General features: G+C 60.3%; 2 protein-coding genes across 7 annotated transcripts in view; one reads left to right on the top strand and one right to left on the bottom strand.

Annotated features, from left to right (window-relative positions):
- Positions 1-14,842, bottom strand: part of ARR3 (arrestin 3) — an 18,479-nt gene extending 3,637 nt beyond the window's left edge. For 3 of the 6 annotated variants that reach the window (XM_071758136.1, XM_071758132.1, XM_071758135.1), the window contains exons 1-11: positions 14,708-14,717; positions 4,460-4,502; positions 3,139-3,184; positions 2,707-2,737; positions 2,333-2,393; positions 1,944-1,988; positions 1,157-1,356; positions 997-1,056; positions 697-764; positions 317-452; positions 151-235 (exon numbers count right to left, since the gene is read on the bottom strand). In XM_071758136.1, coding sequence (XP_071614237.1) covers positions 151-235; positions 317-452; positions 697-764; positions 997-1,056; positions 1,157-1,356; positions 1,944-1,988; positions 2,333-2,393; positions 2,707-2,737; positions 3,139-3,155 — 703 coding nt within the window. In that variant the 5' untranslated portion in view covers positions 3,156-3,184; positions 4,460-4,502; positions 14,708-14,717. Of the gene's footprint in view, positions 1-150; positions 236-316; positions 453-696; positions 765-996; positions 1,057-1,156; positions 1,357-1,943; positions 1,989-2,332; positions 2,394-2,706; positions 2,738-3,138; positions 3,185-4,459; positions 4,503-9,561; positions 9,822-14,707; positions 14,718-14,769 lie in introns of those variants that run through there. The other 3 variants (XM_071758137.1, XM_071758134.1, XM_071758133.1) reach the window with 3 other exon arrangements.
- On the top strand, positions 9,059-14,238 carry P2RY4 (pyrimidinergic receptor P2Y4). The gene is made up of 2 exons (XM_071758141.1): positions 9,059-9,300; positions 12,614-14,238. The coding sequence occupies exon 2, from the start codon at positions 12,632-12,634 to the stop codon at positions 13,736-13,738; it is 1,107 nt and encodes a 368-aa protein (XP_071614242.1). The 5' UTR covers positions 9,059-9,300; positions 12,614-12,631; the 3' UTR covers positions 13,739-14,238.

Genomic DNA, 14,842 nt, shown 5'->3' with positions numbered 1-14,842 from the left:
GACACAGGGATGGGGTGGGAGCAGGGATGGGGTGGGAGCACGGATGTGGGAGCAGGAAGATTGTGGGCATGGGGAGGTGGTGGGCACAGGCATGTGGTGGGAGCAGGGATGGGGTGGGCATGGGGAGGTGCCCCATCCTCCCCCTCTGACCTGCAATCTTAATTTTTTTCACAATCTTGTTGGTGGTGTTGTTGATGTTTACATTGACATTGATGGGGTCTCCATGGTAGAAGATCTGGAGTGAGAAGAGGCTCGGTTACTCCCATCCTGGGGTCACACCTGGTGGCACGAGCTGGGCGACAGCCTCCAGACTCACCTCTTTCTCCAGGGAGGCTTCGAGGTGCAGGGGTTTGTCAGACATCATGAACTGCCGGGTGGTCTCTGCCTTTGGCCCTGGCCCCGTGTTTGGGGGTGCAAACTGGATCTTGCGGATGATGAGGCGCACGGAGTTCCTGCAGGGCAAGAAGCCATCACCCCCTGCCCCCCCAGCAGGGAGGTGCCAACATCTGGGGACATGGCAGTGTCCCTAGCCAAGGGATGCAAGCTGCAGGCTGCCCTCAGGACGTGGGGGGTGGTGACGTGGGGACCCCTGCCTGTCCCTCGGGCAGAGATCCCCTTCTAACATGGGGCAGGCTGACAGCAGCTCCTCAGCCCAAGCCCTGAGCTGGGGGCAGCAAAAGGATCCTCTGCAAATACCTCTTGTGGATTTTCTCCTCCAGATTTTCAGCACAAAATCCTTTGACCTCAAAGTCCACGCCGCAGGCCTGGGGGGGACACAAGTGGTCACTAAGCAGGAGGGACTTGGAGGTGCCTCAGGTTTAGGTTCATTCCCCTCCTTCCTCCACTACATCCCTGGAGATCCTGGTCCCAGCTCCAGGGTCACCCTTCCTCCTCAGCCCTCCCCCTGTGACCACCTCCCCAGGAAAGAGCAGCAGCACCCCACACCGTAACCCCCTGATGGGGAGAATGGGGACAGGGGCTGGGGACAGCCCTCACCTTTCCCACATCATCTGGTCCTGGCTGGAGGGTGACTGAGCAGGGCAGGTTGGTGGCAATCTGGGTAGGTCAGGGAAAGAGAAAAGGACAAAAATAAAGAGGATGCTCAGAGCTGAGCTGGGGTGCCCACCACGGAGGAGCGGGGTCAAGCAGCCCCTACCTCAAAGGTGAAGGGGTAAGCGTTCTCCCCGAGCTTCTTCATCAGCTTATCCTGCAAAGGAGTGAGGGTTTTGGGTGCCTGGTCCGGCACGGGTGGGAAGAGCTGGGTGGTGAGGACATAGATGTCCTTCCTGAAGGACAAGCCGATGACATCCAGGTCATCCCGGCCGTAGCGGAAGGCGCAGGTCAGCGTCACGTACACTGGAACCAGGGAAACGGGGAGCAGGGGGGAGACAGAGGGGAAAAAGGGAGGAATAAAGAGGGAAGAAGGAAGGTTGAGTCCCCCTCTCCAGGGGGATTTCAAAGCTGAGATGATGTGGTGCTGAGGGACGTGGGTTAGTGGTGGCTTTGGCAGTGCTGGGTTCACAGTTGGGCTTGAGGACCTTAAGGGGCTTTTCCAGGCAAAATGATAAATTGAAAAACTACTTTAATAACTCCTATGACTCTGTTATCAGGACCTGGGCCCCAAACACTAAGTATAAAGATAACAAGATTCACCCTGGCTCTCTGCAAGGCACAGGTAGCTTCAGAGCTGGTGGCCCAGGCAGAAGAGGGGGGAAGAAAGACAGAGCCTTCCCCTCCAGGTCAGCTCTCATGTGGGGTACCTGGCTGGGGGGTACCTGGCTGGGGGGTACCTGGCTGGGGGGTTGGTTCCTGGCTGGGGGGTTCCTGGCTGGGGGGTACAGACCCACTGCAGGTTTAACCTAACTCCAGTCCCAGGCTGCTCATCAGCTCTGCAGCCGTTTCCATCCCTCCCCCTTACACCGTGGGGATTTGTGTCTTAATACCTTTTCTGTCCTTTAGGTACTCGGGGTCAACCAGGCAGACACCATCTGCAAACCAAGGGAGGAGAAGAAGGGCTGGTGAGCTCAGCTGCCTGAGAAGATCCCCACACACTGCTTTTCCAAGCCAAATAATCTGCTCAGCAGCTGGGCAGGTGACAAGTGGGGCTTGTCCCTTCCATCATGGGGAGGGGGATGCCTCCTCCAGCATCCCCACCAGAAGCTGGCTTGTTTTGCAGGGTGGCTTTGCCCCTTTCCCCACCATTTTTCTGGAAGGGTATTTGCAGGAAATCAGAGCTGCCCTGGCTCCTCCTGCCCTGGTGGGCAGCAGGGGTGGGCAGCACAGGGATGGGGGTCCCAGGCCCCTCATGCTTCCATGGCATGGCCACACTCACCTACAGAGTCCACCTTTTCCACGTGATCCACAAAATCCCTCTTCCCCAGGTAGAGGGAGAGCTGGAGGCAGCACCCAGAGGAGGAAAAGAAGGGACAGGTTAGTGTTGGCCACTGAATCCACCCAAAGTTTCAAGCCCTGGTTTGTGTGGGGGGCTCACTGAGCTTGCACAAAGCATTTTAGGGCTCAGCACGGGGATTTTTTTCTAGTTTGTGTTTTTGTAAAGTGAGCCCTACAGTGGCCTCAGGTCTGGTGTCAAGCAGGGGATGTCAAAGGGAAGGGAAATCCAGCTGGTGTCCATCCCACCAGCCATCCCAGGACAGCCCACGCTGTGGGGATGGGGTGCAGGGTCCCATCCTGCTGGCAGGGACTCACCTTGCCATTGGGACTGGTCTTCTTGAACACCCTGTGGAGGAAACAGACGGGTTGGGAATGCCCTGGAGGAGGCTGGAAGGGGCACAGGGAAGAAGGGGTGAGGAAGGGAGGGTTTCCCTGTGCCCGTGGTGAAGCTCCAGGAGCTGCACCAGAGTGTGAGTGCAGGAGATGTCCTGGGGAATTCAGTGTCCTGCAAAGTGGGAGCCTGACCCCCACTTTGAGGGGTGGTCCTGAGGTCAGTGTGTGCCCACTGAGCTGGGGCATCAGCAGACTGGGGCTGAGGGACCTCAACACCCAGAAGAAAAGAGAAGGTGCTTTGCTGGCCCCGTGATGGTGCAGCAGGCTCATGGACCCACCTGTGGGGCTTGTCTGCTCCCTCTGCTCCTTCCCAATAAAAGTAAAAACATTTTAAAAAGGAAAAAAAATACTTACTTTGCTCCGTCTGCCATTTTAAGTCAGAAGCCACACAGGAAAGGATCTGTGGGGAGAGGGGCAGGGTGAGGGGCAGCCACAGCCATCAGCAGCCAGGGGCACAGAATCCCTCGGGATTCATCCCAAGGGACTGCAGAGCCCTCGGGCTTGGGCACTGCTGGGATGCTTGGGGTCCAGCTGGGACACACACAAGGTGGTGGCTGGAGACCTGGTGGGGCAGCTGAGCCCAGAAAACCCCTCAGCCCTGGCCAAAAAGGTGGTGAAGAGGAGCTGGAAGGGAAAAAGGGAGAGTGATGCCCCAGGAAGGCTTCAGGAAATAGGGGTGGCTCCCAAGTGAGTGAGTTCAAGGATGGGAAAGGTGAGAAAAGGAACAAAAGGGCTCCTGGGATGTCAGTTTATGATTTATTTTTTTTTCCTGGCTGCAGGAAATCACAGAATCAATTGGCTGTCATGGCTTAGCAGCAGGAACAGGGTCATTTTGTGCCCCCATCACTCATGGGAGAGCAAAGAAGCCACAAAGACTGAGAGCATCTTCACTGCCCCCTGGGCTGGGGGGATTTGGGGTGCATGGTCCTGACCCGTGGCCCCTCCATCCCCCCATTGCTGCAGCCCTGCCTGACCACGCTGCTGTGTTTTGCTTCCTCAAGCCTTGGAGTCCAGAATTAAACTGTAAATATTGCAGTGCCCATCAGCTGATTCACCAGGGGATTAGATGGGATGAGCTCGGCTGCTTAAAATTAGGCAGCTCTGATATAAGCAGAGCTTAAGCCCAGGCAGGATTTGAAGCCCCAGGTGCACGTGGGCAGAGTTGCCTCTTTATGCAACCACAGGGATGCTGGGGATGAAAAAAAAGGAGGAGAAATTCATGTGGGGGGGGTGGGAGGAGATGATCCTCTTCCCCATGGAAAAGCAAGGGATTAGTCCCAAGCACAGGATCTCTGATGCCCTCAGGTGCTGTGGGATGTGGAGCTCGGGCATCCTGGTCCCCAGGGTTCCTTGGGCAGCAGCAAGAGAAGGTGTGAAGGGAGCAGTGCTGGGTCTGCCCCTCTCCAGAGCCTGGGCATTCCCGGTGATGGAAGGTGGAAAAGAGCTGAACTCCTCCTCTGCTTCTCCCAAGCCCCAGAGAGGAGACTCAGCCCCTCTTGTCTTGGCTAAGCACCCCCTTGGCCCCCTCCCCACCCATGTCTCAGCCACACCAAAATCCTTCTGGACACATTTTCCCCCTTTCAGCTCCCAACCCCCCTCCTTCCAGCCACTTCTTGGCACCATCATCCCTGTCCCCAAGTGTTTCCCAGCCCAGCAGAGCCCGGGCAGCACTCACCTGGCAGCTGGATGGGGACTCTTCCTCTCCTCTCTTCCTCTCTTCTTCCTCTCCCACCTCCCAGTGCCACCCAGTCACTACTACTGGGCTGCTCCCAGTCCTGCAGCTTCTTATACCCCCAGCAGTGGTCCCTCCCCTGGCATCTGATCTGTCTGGGGCTGGGTGGGGATGGGTGCTGTGTGTGCTGGGGGAGAGGTGCTGCCAGGAGGAATCCTATTAATTCCTTAATGGGGAGACGCTGCATGAGTAAGAGTGAGCTATAAATAAGGCTGCTGGAGCCCTGAGAAAGCAGCTTAAGGAGATTGGCAAAGGGGGTTTAGGAGCAAGGTGATGGTAATTGAGGTGGAAGCTCTGCTCCTGGTGGGCAGTGGGCACGGAAACCCCCAGGGGCTCCCATGGGATGGAGAGCTGGGCCAGCCCTGGGCAGGAGAGAGGGTGGAGATGGCAGAAAGGGACCCGCTGGGTTTGATCCTTCCTAAATGGTCAACAGATGGACAGGAGGTGTAGGCAGCTCCTTGCATGACCAACGTGTCCATCTGGATGGTCACCTCGAGGTGACCCGGGGTGGCCCAGGACATGTGGGACACTCTGGCCATGGGGATGCTGAGGGGGTGAAGGTGCAGGTGGGGCCCAGGGCTGCAGCAGCAGCAGCTCCCAGGGCAGTGGGATGGCTCTTCTGGGCCGTCACTGGTGCTGGGACCCAGACCTGTCCCCCAGCACCTCTGGGCAACCCGCTCAGCCCTGCAGCATTTCATAACCCAGCAGGGTGGCCTTGCCTGGCCTGATCAGCACAGCAGGAACTCAGGGTTTGCTGCTGCTGCAAATAGAAAACTGTTGGAAGCAGAGAGGGGCCTCACCTTACAGCTGGCTGGCAGGGAAGTGCTCCCCAGTGCTGTCCTGGGGCAGCAGCCAGCACCTGGGATCCCTCTGCTGCAGGGGAGGCTGGGGATGCTCCCAGGGATGCTGCTCCCAGGGATGCTGCTCCCAGGGATGCTGCTCCCAGGGACAGCCCAGGGCAGCCTGCAAACTGCTCCAACAAAGCCCCACTCATCCTCCTGACTTCCAGCACCCCTCAAAGCCCCAGTTTGCCCACCCAGAACCTTTGTCTGTAGCACATACTTGGTTCTGGCTGAGCACTGAGGTCAGGATGGTTCTGCTCCCCACTCTGCCTCCATCCCAAAGCTCCCTGCAGCCTCCTCCCAGCATCCTGCATCAGCTCAGCCACCTTTATCACCTGGGTACCAACCCCTCCCAAACACAGCCCACCTGTGCCCACTGGGAGCTACTGGGAGCCACCACAGCACACCAGCCCCACCAAGCCCACTGCCCAGGGCTTTAGCTGTCAGCACACGTTGCCCAGGACTTGTGATCTCTTTAATTGCACACAGGAGAGCTGATTAGTTTGCAGATTAGCCGACGCTATTTCTGCCAAGGTTGTGGGGGACACGTGAACTGTGACCTTCCCTCTGGAGAGCAGAAGAAGAGGAGGAGGAGGAGGAGACAATCCCACCTGGACAGCCAGTGCCTGGCAGAGCCCCCCCCCCCAGCAGCAAGCCCAGGGCACCTAATCCCAAGCTCTCTGTTTGCAGCTCTTCATTAAGCTCCTAATGAGGCCTCTCTGACCAGTGCCATTCACAAAGATCCAAGGCAGGGATGGAGAGCAGGTTTTGTTATGGGTGTCTTCAGCTCAGTTTAATCCTGACTGGGTGGATTCAGCTGGAGAAACCTTTACCAAGGAGGGGAACAGATATTTCCCCCACAAAAAATGGTGGTGAGTCGGGGAGACCACGTCCCTTCCTGCACCCAAAATGTGCTGTGAACCAAACACGGGAGAAGGAGGCTGGAGGATGCAGCAGGGTGTTAAAAGTAATAGGGAAATGAGAGAGGGTTTCTTCCTTTTTCCTGTTTAATAAATGGCCAAAGGCTCCTCTCATCTGCTGCATCCCACCCATCCCTCCAGGTCCCTGTGCACAGCTCAGTCTGCCCCTTCCAGCAGGGCAGGACAAACACTGGTGGCCGTGGGGCTGGTGGGGAACGTGGGGCTGTGGCTTCACGCCTGGCAGCCCTTGGTGTGGGGACAGTGTCCTGCAGTGTCCTGCATTCCCTGATTCCCTGGGGAATGGTCCTGGGGCTTCCCACACCCTCCTGCTCCAGTGCCTCTCCTTGGAGGGGAGCCCAGGTGGAGCTGCAGCCACCCAACCAGCTGGCACCAGTAACCCCACCAGTGACCCCACCTCTCCGGCCAAAACCCAGCTCCCTGGGTGCTGGTGGATCTGGCACCATCCTGGCTCAGCCCTCAGCACCACAGCTGCCTTACATAAAGCCCTGCAGCTGGCACCCCTGGTGGCTCAAAACCCCTCGGAGCTCCAGGTCTTCCTCCCCTGATCCAGATTAAGCAGCATGGGCAGCATTAATCCAGGCGTCTCCGTGGCTGTGGGGAATTATTGCCATGCTGTTAAGTAACAGGAGGAAGCAGCGCTGGCAGGAGGGGGCTCTGGCAGCACAGGGGTCTCCAGACCACCCCCCATTGCTCTGTGGGCCCTGGTGAGAGATGCCCTGAAGATCAAGGGGGCTGCCTGACTCGGTGGCCCCAGCCACGGGTTCCTCTGGAGGGTGGGAGCCCAGGAGGATGCCTGGGAAGGGGCTTCTGGCAGGTCCATGCCAGGGGGATGCTGCAGGGAGTGGTGGGGTTGGTCCCCCCGGGCTCATGGCTGCAGGGGACAGCTGGTGATGCCAAGGGTGGCAGACAGCTCGGCATGGCACTCCATCCTCATCCTCCTCCAGCAGCACCCCGCTGTCTCATCTGCCCTGGCAGCAGTGGGTGGCTCTAATTAACTGTTGCTAATCACCCCAGGGTGGGTCGAGCCTCTTTGGTGGCTCCCTCAGCACCTCTTGCCCCTCTCCCCCCACGCAGAGATGTCATGGAGCAGGACCTGCTGGAATCCAGGGTGCTCATCCTGGCACATCCCCAGCCAGGGCACAGACACCCGGCCTTGGACACAGCACCTGGCCCAGGTCACCACCACCCTGGCACCCACGTGTGTTCTCCTCCACAGAGCTCCCAGAGAGCTGGCAGGAGGGCAGGCACCCAGCCTGGACATACCTGACCACTGCCACCTTGTGTGCCCTCACCTGCAAGTGATTCCTTTGGGAAGTGTCAGGAAGCTCCTGCAGCCCCCAGGATGGGTGCTGTCTCTCTGCATCTTCCCTCCCCAGGGTGAGGGAAGGACCACGCTGTGCTACCCCGGCAAGGAGGGGTGGGGGACAAGGGAGATCATGGGGCAGGGGAGGAGTGTGCCCGGGAAGGGTGCTCGGGAACCCAAGGCTCTCCAGCTGGCCAAGGAGCAGCCCCTGGGGACACGGTGACAACCCTGGCCAGCCCAGCCCTGCACCCCTCCCTGCCTTAGAATCATAGAATCATAGAATGGGCTGGGTTGGAAGGGACCTCAGAGCTCATCAAGTCCAACCCTTGATCCACTCCCCCCGTGGTTCCCAGCCCATGGCACTGAGTGCCACATCCAGGCTCTTTTGAAATATCTCCAGGGATGGAGAATCCACCCCTTCCCTGGGCAGCCCATTCCAATGGCTGATCACCCTCTCCAGAAAGAAATTCTTTCTAATGTCCAACCTAAACCTGCCCTGGCACAACTTGAGACCTCTTGTGCCCTCTTGTCTTGCTGAGAGTTGCCTGGGAAAAGAGCCCAACCCCCCCCTGGCTCCAACCTCCTTTCAGGGAGTTGGAGAGAGTGATGAGGTCTCCCCTGAGCCTCCTCTTCTCCAGCCTCAACACCCCCAGCTCCCTCAGCCCTTCCTCACAGGAATTCTGCTGGATCCCTTCACCAGCCCAGCTGCCTCCTTTGCCTTCCACTCCTGTGGCCGCTCCTTCCTCCCCAGGGTGGGACAATGTACCCAGAGGACTCCTCATGTCCCCTCACGACCTGTCCCTTGAGACCCCCACCCAGGATAAAGTCCCCGGGACAGTGGGATGTGTGTGTGTGTGTGTGCAGTGCCTGGCTGGGTGCAGGGCAAGGAGGGACCCACGGCAGAGTGGGGACAGCACCAGCTCCTCCTGCTCCAGGACCATTGCCCCCCACTTCCCTCTTCAGTCTGAGCTCTACAGGGGCTCAGTCCCCAGCCCCGCAGGGTCCCCGCGACACCCGAGGTGGCCCCGCTGTCGGGGACACTATGCCCAGGCTGGCCTCAAGGTGGCAGTGGCCACCTTTGTCCCCAGGATTGCCCGCAGGGTTGGGTGCCAGCAGGGCAGCACCTCGGGGTGCGAGCACCACCGGGACCCGCGTGGCCACAGTGGGGCGAGGAGGCTGCCCCGGGGTGGGCGAGGGGCCGGGGGGCTGCGGTCCCCGGGGATGAGGGGCTGCGACCCCCGTGGCTGAAGGACCCTGGTGCCCATGAGCAAAGGACTGTGGTCACCGTGGCCAAGGGTCCGTGGTCCCCGTGGTCCGAGGCCCCACGGAGAAAGAGCCGCGAGCCCATGGGTGAGACCCAGAGGTCCCACGCCTGGGGTGCTGCTGCTGCTGCAGGTGGCCCAAAAGCTGTGAGGAGGATGGACAGGACCCTGAGCCCCACGGACAGCCCCCGGGGCAGGCAGGGACACCCAGGGACACGGGCAGGAATGCTGCGAGCTCCTGCCCACGCCTCTGCCCGCCTCCAGCCCTGCCTCTCCCGGGCACTTTGCTCCCAGCCCCGGGCGAGCTGGAGCGGGCACAGGCAGCACGGATCACCAACGGGTGGCTACCAACCCCACCAGCATGGCCACCGGGCCCACGGGAGACAGGCGTGTCCCGGGAGTGCCCAACTCCTGAGATCCCAGCCCAGGAGAGCAGGTGAGCAGGGGCAGCCCCACCATGGCTGTGCCGTGGCCATACCAACCCAGCCAGGCTCTGGGGAGCCACTTCGGCCCCTCAGGGGATGGAGGTGGGGTCCCCAGGGCTGGATGGGTGTGGGGTGGGGGTCGAGGAGTTGTCCCCATCCTTCTACCATCCCCAGATCCCTCCACCATCCCCAAATCCCTGCACTCATCCTCCTCCCTAACATGGCACTGCTTTCCTCCACCATCATCCTTCCCAGTCTGGCCACCTCCTCACCATCATCTTCCTCCTCATCCCCCCAAGCCGCTGTCTTCTCGCAGGGCAAAGCTGCCCCCGAGCTACCAGGGCTTCGCTGTGAATTCCTGCCCTTCTCCGGGGAGGTGGGGAGACAGGGAGGGTGAAATGACCCCCTCACCTCCCACCCCACTGAAGAAAGGGGTCACTTCGGAGCGAGGCAGCACCCGACCCCCCTGGTGTCCCCGGGGAGGAGGCACCGGCGCCGGGGCAGCGCCTGCAGATCGTGCTTTGGCTGCTCTTGCAGTCAAAGGGAAAGGATTGGAAAGAAATTAGGTCACGTTCCCCTTGTGCCGGGGCTTTGGCTGCACAAACCACGTGGCGATTAGGGACAAGGGTCCTTCTGCAGGATGTTTTGCATAATTTCCCCTTGTTTTGCAACACCCAAAAGCTGAGCCGAGAAGAAAAGCTCTTTTCCCTGTGCTCCAGGCTCACCAGAGCCCGGCATCCCTTGGTGACTTTGTGCTCCACTCCAAGATCTGCTCTCCTGTCCCCTTTCTGAAGCTCCTGCCGGCTCCACCACGGTCCCCACGCCCTGTCCCAACCTGCTGGACACACGGTCCAGACCCTGCTCCTTTCTGCCGGCCCTGCAGGTGTTCTGCAGCACCCTCACTGCTTCCCGTGGTGCTGGCCCATCCCAGAGGGATGCTCTTGCTGTGGATAAGGGATCCCCCACCTTGTACATCCACAAAACGGGCAGGGGAGGAGCGGGCATCACCCTCCTGGCTCCAAGTCCTTTTCCTGCAGTGCTTGTCTCAGAGCTCAGCGTGGCTGCAGTTGACAAACCCTCCTTGAAAATTCCCCCCTGGAGAGGCTGTGGCCAGGGAGAGCCCTGCTGGGGACAGCAGCGAGAAGTGGGAAGGGACCTGGTGGTGACACGTCCTCAGGGCAGACTGATAGAAATCAGTAATTCAAACCACTGCTTTTGATGGGGACGAAAGCTGAGGAAGCAGGAAAGCTGTAGAGATAAAGCTTGCCAAAAATGTCATCTTCTTTTGCATGTTTTGTTTCGTGGTGGTTCTCTCCAAAGAAGTTTGCAGAGGAACTGTTAAATCATTGCTGAGCACTGACCCTGCTGGGGCTTTGCCACCTCACCAGCAGCCAGGTACCTGTGCTCTCTTCTGAGCAGCCCAGCACCCTGCAGCTCCTCAGGCTTTTTCCTTATCTGTTTCTCATCCCAGACTGCTGCTTTTTATGTCTTGGTTTCTTCATATCTCAGCTGTCTGTAGATGTATGTCACGGGCACTGACTTTGGTCACTGAACCCCGTGGCACTGGCTGAGCTCTCTTTGCATTTGTGTGCACCCAGACCTTAGGAGAGGGAACAAATCTCCTGGTGCCTCGTGTCCTCAGCAGCCTGGTGGCTTGGGGAGATGCTGGGCTGGGAACAGCACAACCAGCACAGCACCCGTGGGACCACCACTGGCACCAGCACCCCGAGGCTCAGGGTTACCTGCTGCTTCTTCCTCCTGGGTCTGGGAAAGCAGAGCAAGTTCTTCTCACTGTTAATGTTTGATCAGGATCTGCCTGTTGCTCTCTGGACTCATCCTTGTCACAAAGCCAGGCCGGGGGAAGGAAGGGTGTTTGATGGGAGCCCCAAGCTGGGGCTCAGCCCACAACTCAAACAGAGAGCACGGAGGTGCGTGCGGCACCGAGGGGCCCCTCCTGCAGCCCATCTGCCTGATGGCTCCTCGGTGATCATCTCTGCAAGCTCAGGAATGTCTCTCCAGGAGAGGCTCTGCAGGGCACACCCCATCTCAGGCCACATACCTCAGTGATGAAGGCAAGAGGCAAATAGGAGAGGGATGGTGAGGGAGCCAAGGGATGAAGGAGCCCGGGAGGACGCTGCCTCCCACCTCGTATCACAACAACAGCACTGTATGGACACACAGCAACCCTCTGAGTCCTCTGTCCTGGCACCCATCACCTCCAGGGTGAGCTCTGGACCAGCAGCAACTGGAGATGCCCCAGCACTCCCTCTGTCAGATGAGATTTTGGCTTCGCCCTCCTCTCTGCCAGCTGCACGACGGGTGCTCCTGCTCCCGGGTTACTCATCTGAGCATCCATCCTCCGCCAGCAAAGAGGTTGCACCAAAGTCTCCCTGCCAGGTGTGGAGGTGCCAAGGCACAAGCACCAGTCTTTTACTGGTCACCACGATGGTGGCAGGAGCTCCTTCAGCCCTTTTGATTGGAGTGGGGCTGTGAACTTCAGCCACCCCGAGGGGTGAACACAGCCCTTTGCCAGCTCCCCCTCATGCCTCAGCCCTGGAGCTGGGTTGTCCAGGAGGATGCAGACCCCATCCTTTGATCCCAGCTCCGTGCAGGGGGAAATGTCCTGCCTGCCTGGTGAACTTGCGGCATCTCAGGCTGGGACTTGGCCCCGGTGCAGCTCCTCTCCCGGGGGGCTGAGCTCATCCCTCTCCTGCCGAGAATACCGGGCAGCCAGAGGCCCCTGGCTCTCCGGGGACACCCTCTCCCAAAGGCTCCTTTAACAACCCCCCAAAGGATTTCTCCTGGCCACGCCATCCCCCCAGACAAGCCTTTCTTCTCCTCCCGCCTTTCTTCTGCCGAGGAGCCCTGTGGGACGAGCGGCATTGTCAGGATGGTGCCAATTAGGCTGAGGCAGCTTCCAAGCGGCTGGGCTGGCACCGGCCGGGGGCTGCTGGTGCTCATCAAGGTCTCATTGTTCGCCGCGCCGTGGGGCTGCTGCCCGGCGGGGCCGGCTCTGTCCTCTGTCCCCGGCTCTGTCCTGTGTCCCAGGCACGCTTCCCGGCTCCACGCGGCGCTGGTGTCACTGCCGCGGCTCCGCGGGATGATGAACGGGTGTCCTGGCGGGGGGGTGGCCAAGGGGAGGATGTGTCAACCCTCCCGCGGGGCCCCGAAAGCGCCAGCTGAGAAAAACCAGAGAACCATCAAAGTGGCCGGAGCTCCTGGAGGGGGGGGACAAACACACAATCTGGCACCTTTGGCTCCCTGCCAGGCTTTGTGCCTGACACTGGCGGGGACCGATTAACACGCTGCTAACTGCTCCCCTAGATCTGGCTCCTGGAGAGCATGGACGCCTCAGTGAGGACGTTCCCACTCGCCCTCTGGACACCGACGGCGGCTCCCTGGCCTGGAGGAAACACCACGGTGGAGCTGGAGGAGAAGTGTGTCTTCCAGGAGGAGTTCAAGTTCATCCTGCTGCCCATCTCCTACAGCCTCGTCTTCGTGGTGGGGCTGCCCCTCAACTCCTGGGCCATGTGGATGTTCATCCGCAGGATGAGGCCCTGGAACGCCACCACCACCTACATGTTCAACCTGGCTGTCTCTGATACCCTCTACCTCCTCTCCCTCCCCACCTTGGTTTATTACTATGCAGACCGCAACAATTGGCCCTTTGGGAAAGGGCTCTGCAAGATCGTGCGTTTCCTCTTCTACGCCAACCTCTACAGCAGCATCCTGCTCCTCACCTGCATCAGTGTCCATCGCTACCTGGGCATCTGCCACCCCATCCGCTCCCTCAAGTGGCTGAAGACCAAGCACGCCCGCGTCACCTGCCTGGGCGCCTGGCTCGTCGTCACCGTCTGCCTCATCCCCAACCTCATCTTTGTCACCACCAGCTCCAAGGACAACAGCACCCTGTGCCACGACACCACCAAGCCCGAGGAGTTCGACCATTACGTGCACTACAGCTCCTCCGTCATGGCCCTGCTCTTCGGGATCCCCTTCCTGGTCATCGTCCTGTGCTACTGCCTGATGGCCAAGAGGCTCTGCAAGTCCAGCTTCTCCAGCCCCGTCCCCAGGATGCCCTCCTACAAGAAACGCTCCATCAAGATGATCATCATCGTGCTCGCTGTCTTTGCCATCTGCTTCGTGCCCTTCCACGTCACCCGCACCCTCTACTACACCTCCCGCTACTTCCAGGCTGACTGCAGGACCCTCAACATCATCAACTTCAGCTACAAGATCACTCGGCCCCTGGCCAGCATCAACAGCTGCCTCGACCCCATCTTGTACTTCATGGCTGGGGACAAGTACCGGGGGCGGTTCCGGCGGGGCCCAGCCCACCGGTTCCGGCCCACTCCCACATCTGACCTGGCCCTGGTGTCCCCCTCCATGGACAACATCACTGGGGACCCCCGGGGGACAGGGATGGCACGGAGCAGAGGCAGGTGCTGAGGGACTGACGGGGGGGTGACAGTAACCTCAGGAGAGCAACCCCTGCCCTGACACCCCCGGGTCCCCAAACCTGTCCCTGCCCCTGCAGAGCTGAGGATGGGTGGCCGTGGGACCTGTCCCCACCCTGCCCTGGGGTGCCGTGGGAGGGGGGTGACAGCCGTGCTGGGACAGGACAGCCACCCTCCCACGGGGATGGGAAGGACCCTGAGAAAGCCATTTTGGGAGAGCAGGCTGGCCCCTGGCACACGTCCCATGCTGGGGTGCTCCTGGGGACACGTGGGGGCTGGCAGGTCACTAAAGAGAAGGGACACTGGTCCTTCCCTGGGCACACACAGCCCTTCCAGTCTGCTCGGCCAAGTGTGGGGACTGGACTGGACATGGGGACAGAGCCAGCACCGGGTCCCCCATGGAGGGCCTCAGGGATGTCCCTGTGATGCTGCTGGAGGGACGTGGCATGGGACAGTCACTGCCCCTCATCCCTCAGTAAAGCCCCTTCCCCTTTCCCTGTGCCCAGACCCGTTTGTCCCCACAGCAGGAGGGACGAGACCCCCACCTTGCATCCAGTGAGGATGCTCTTCTCTTGGGAGTCAGGAAAAGCCACCGGCCACCTCCGCGCTGGTGCTGGGACAGGTTTGGCGAGAGGGGCTGGCGTGGTGACCCCCGCGGTGACAGGAGAGCCCCGGGGCAGCTGCCCTCCCGGGTGTGTTTGCTTTCCCCATGTTTACCCAGCGAGTGTCTGCGCAGAGAGGAGCGGAGCAGAGGTGGCTGTCAGCAATGTCACCGCTCCTCCCTCACCCCGGGCAGGGGTGGGACACGGCTGTCCCCAATACCGGGAGCCCCAGGAGGAGCCGTCCCCATCGCCCCCCACCAATCCTGCCTAGGGAAGCCCAGAGCATCGCGGGGGTGTAACCCCCCCCGGCCACATCCCACCAGGAGTTCCCCAGGGGAGGGAGAGGACCCCAGGGATGTCACCTCCCAGCTCTGCGTCCCCATCCCAGCAGACGCCTGCACCCAGAGAGCCCCTCACTCACCGCTGAGCCCGGAGCAGAGAGAGGAGGAGAAAGAGGAGGGTCCCGTCCCTCCGCAGCCCCGTTCAGCCCAGTA

Source organism: Heliangelus exortis, chromosome 14, assembly GCF_036169615.1.
Source record: "Heliangelus exortis chromosome 14, bHelExo1.hap1, whole genome shotgun sequence".
Taxonomy (NCBI): Eukaryota; Metazoa; Chordata; class Aves; order Apodiformes; family Trochilidae; genus Heliangelus; species Heliangelus exortis.
The sequence above is the reverse complement of the archived record's forward strand: the minus strand, read 5'-3'. Positions and strand labels throughout refer to the sequence as shown.

Excerpts from the sequence above, each read along its gene's own strand:
- P2RY4 (XM_071758141.1), top strand. The coding sequence starts at position 12,632 with ATGGACGCCTCAGTGAGGACGTTCCCACTCGCCCTCTGGACACCGACG.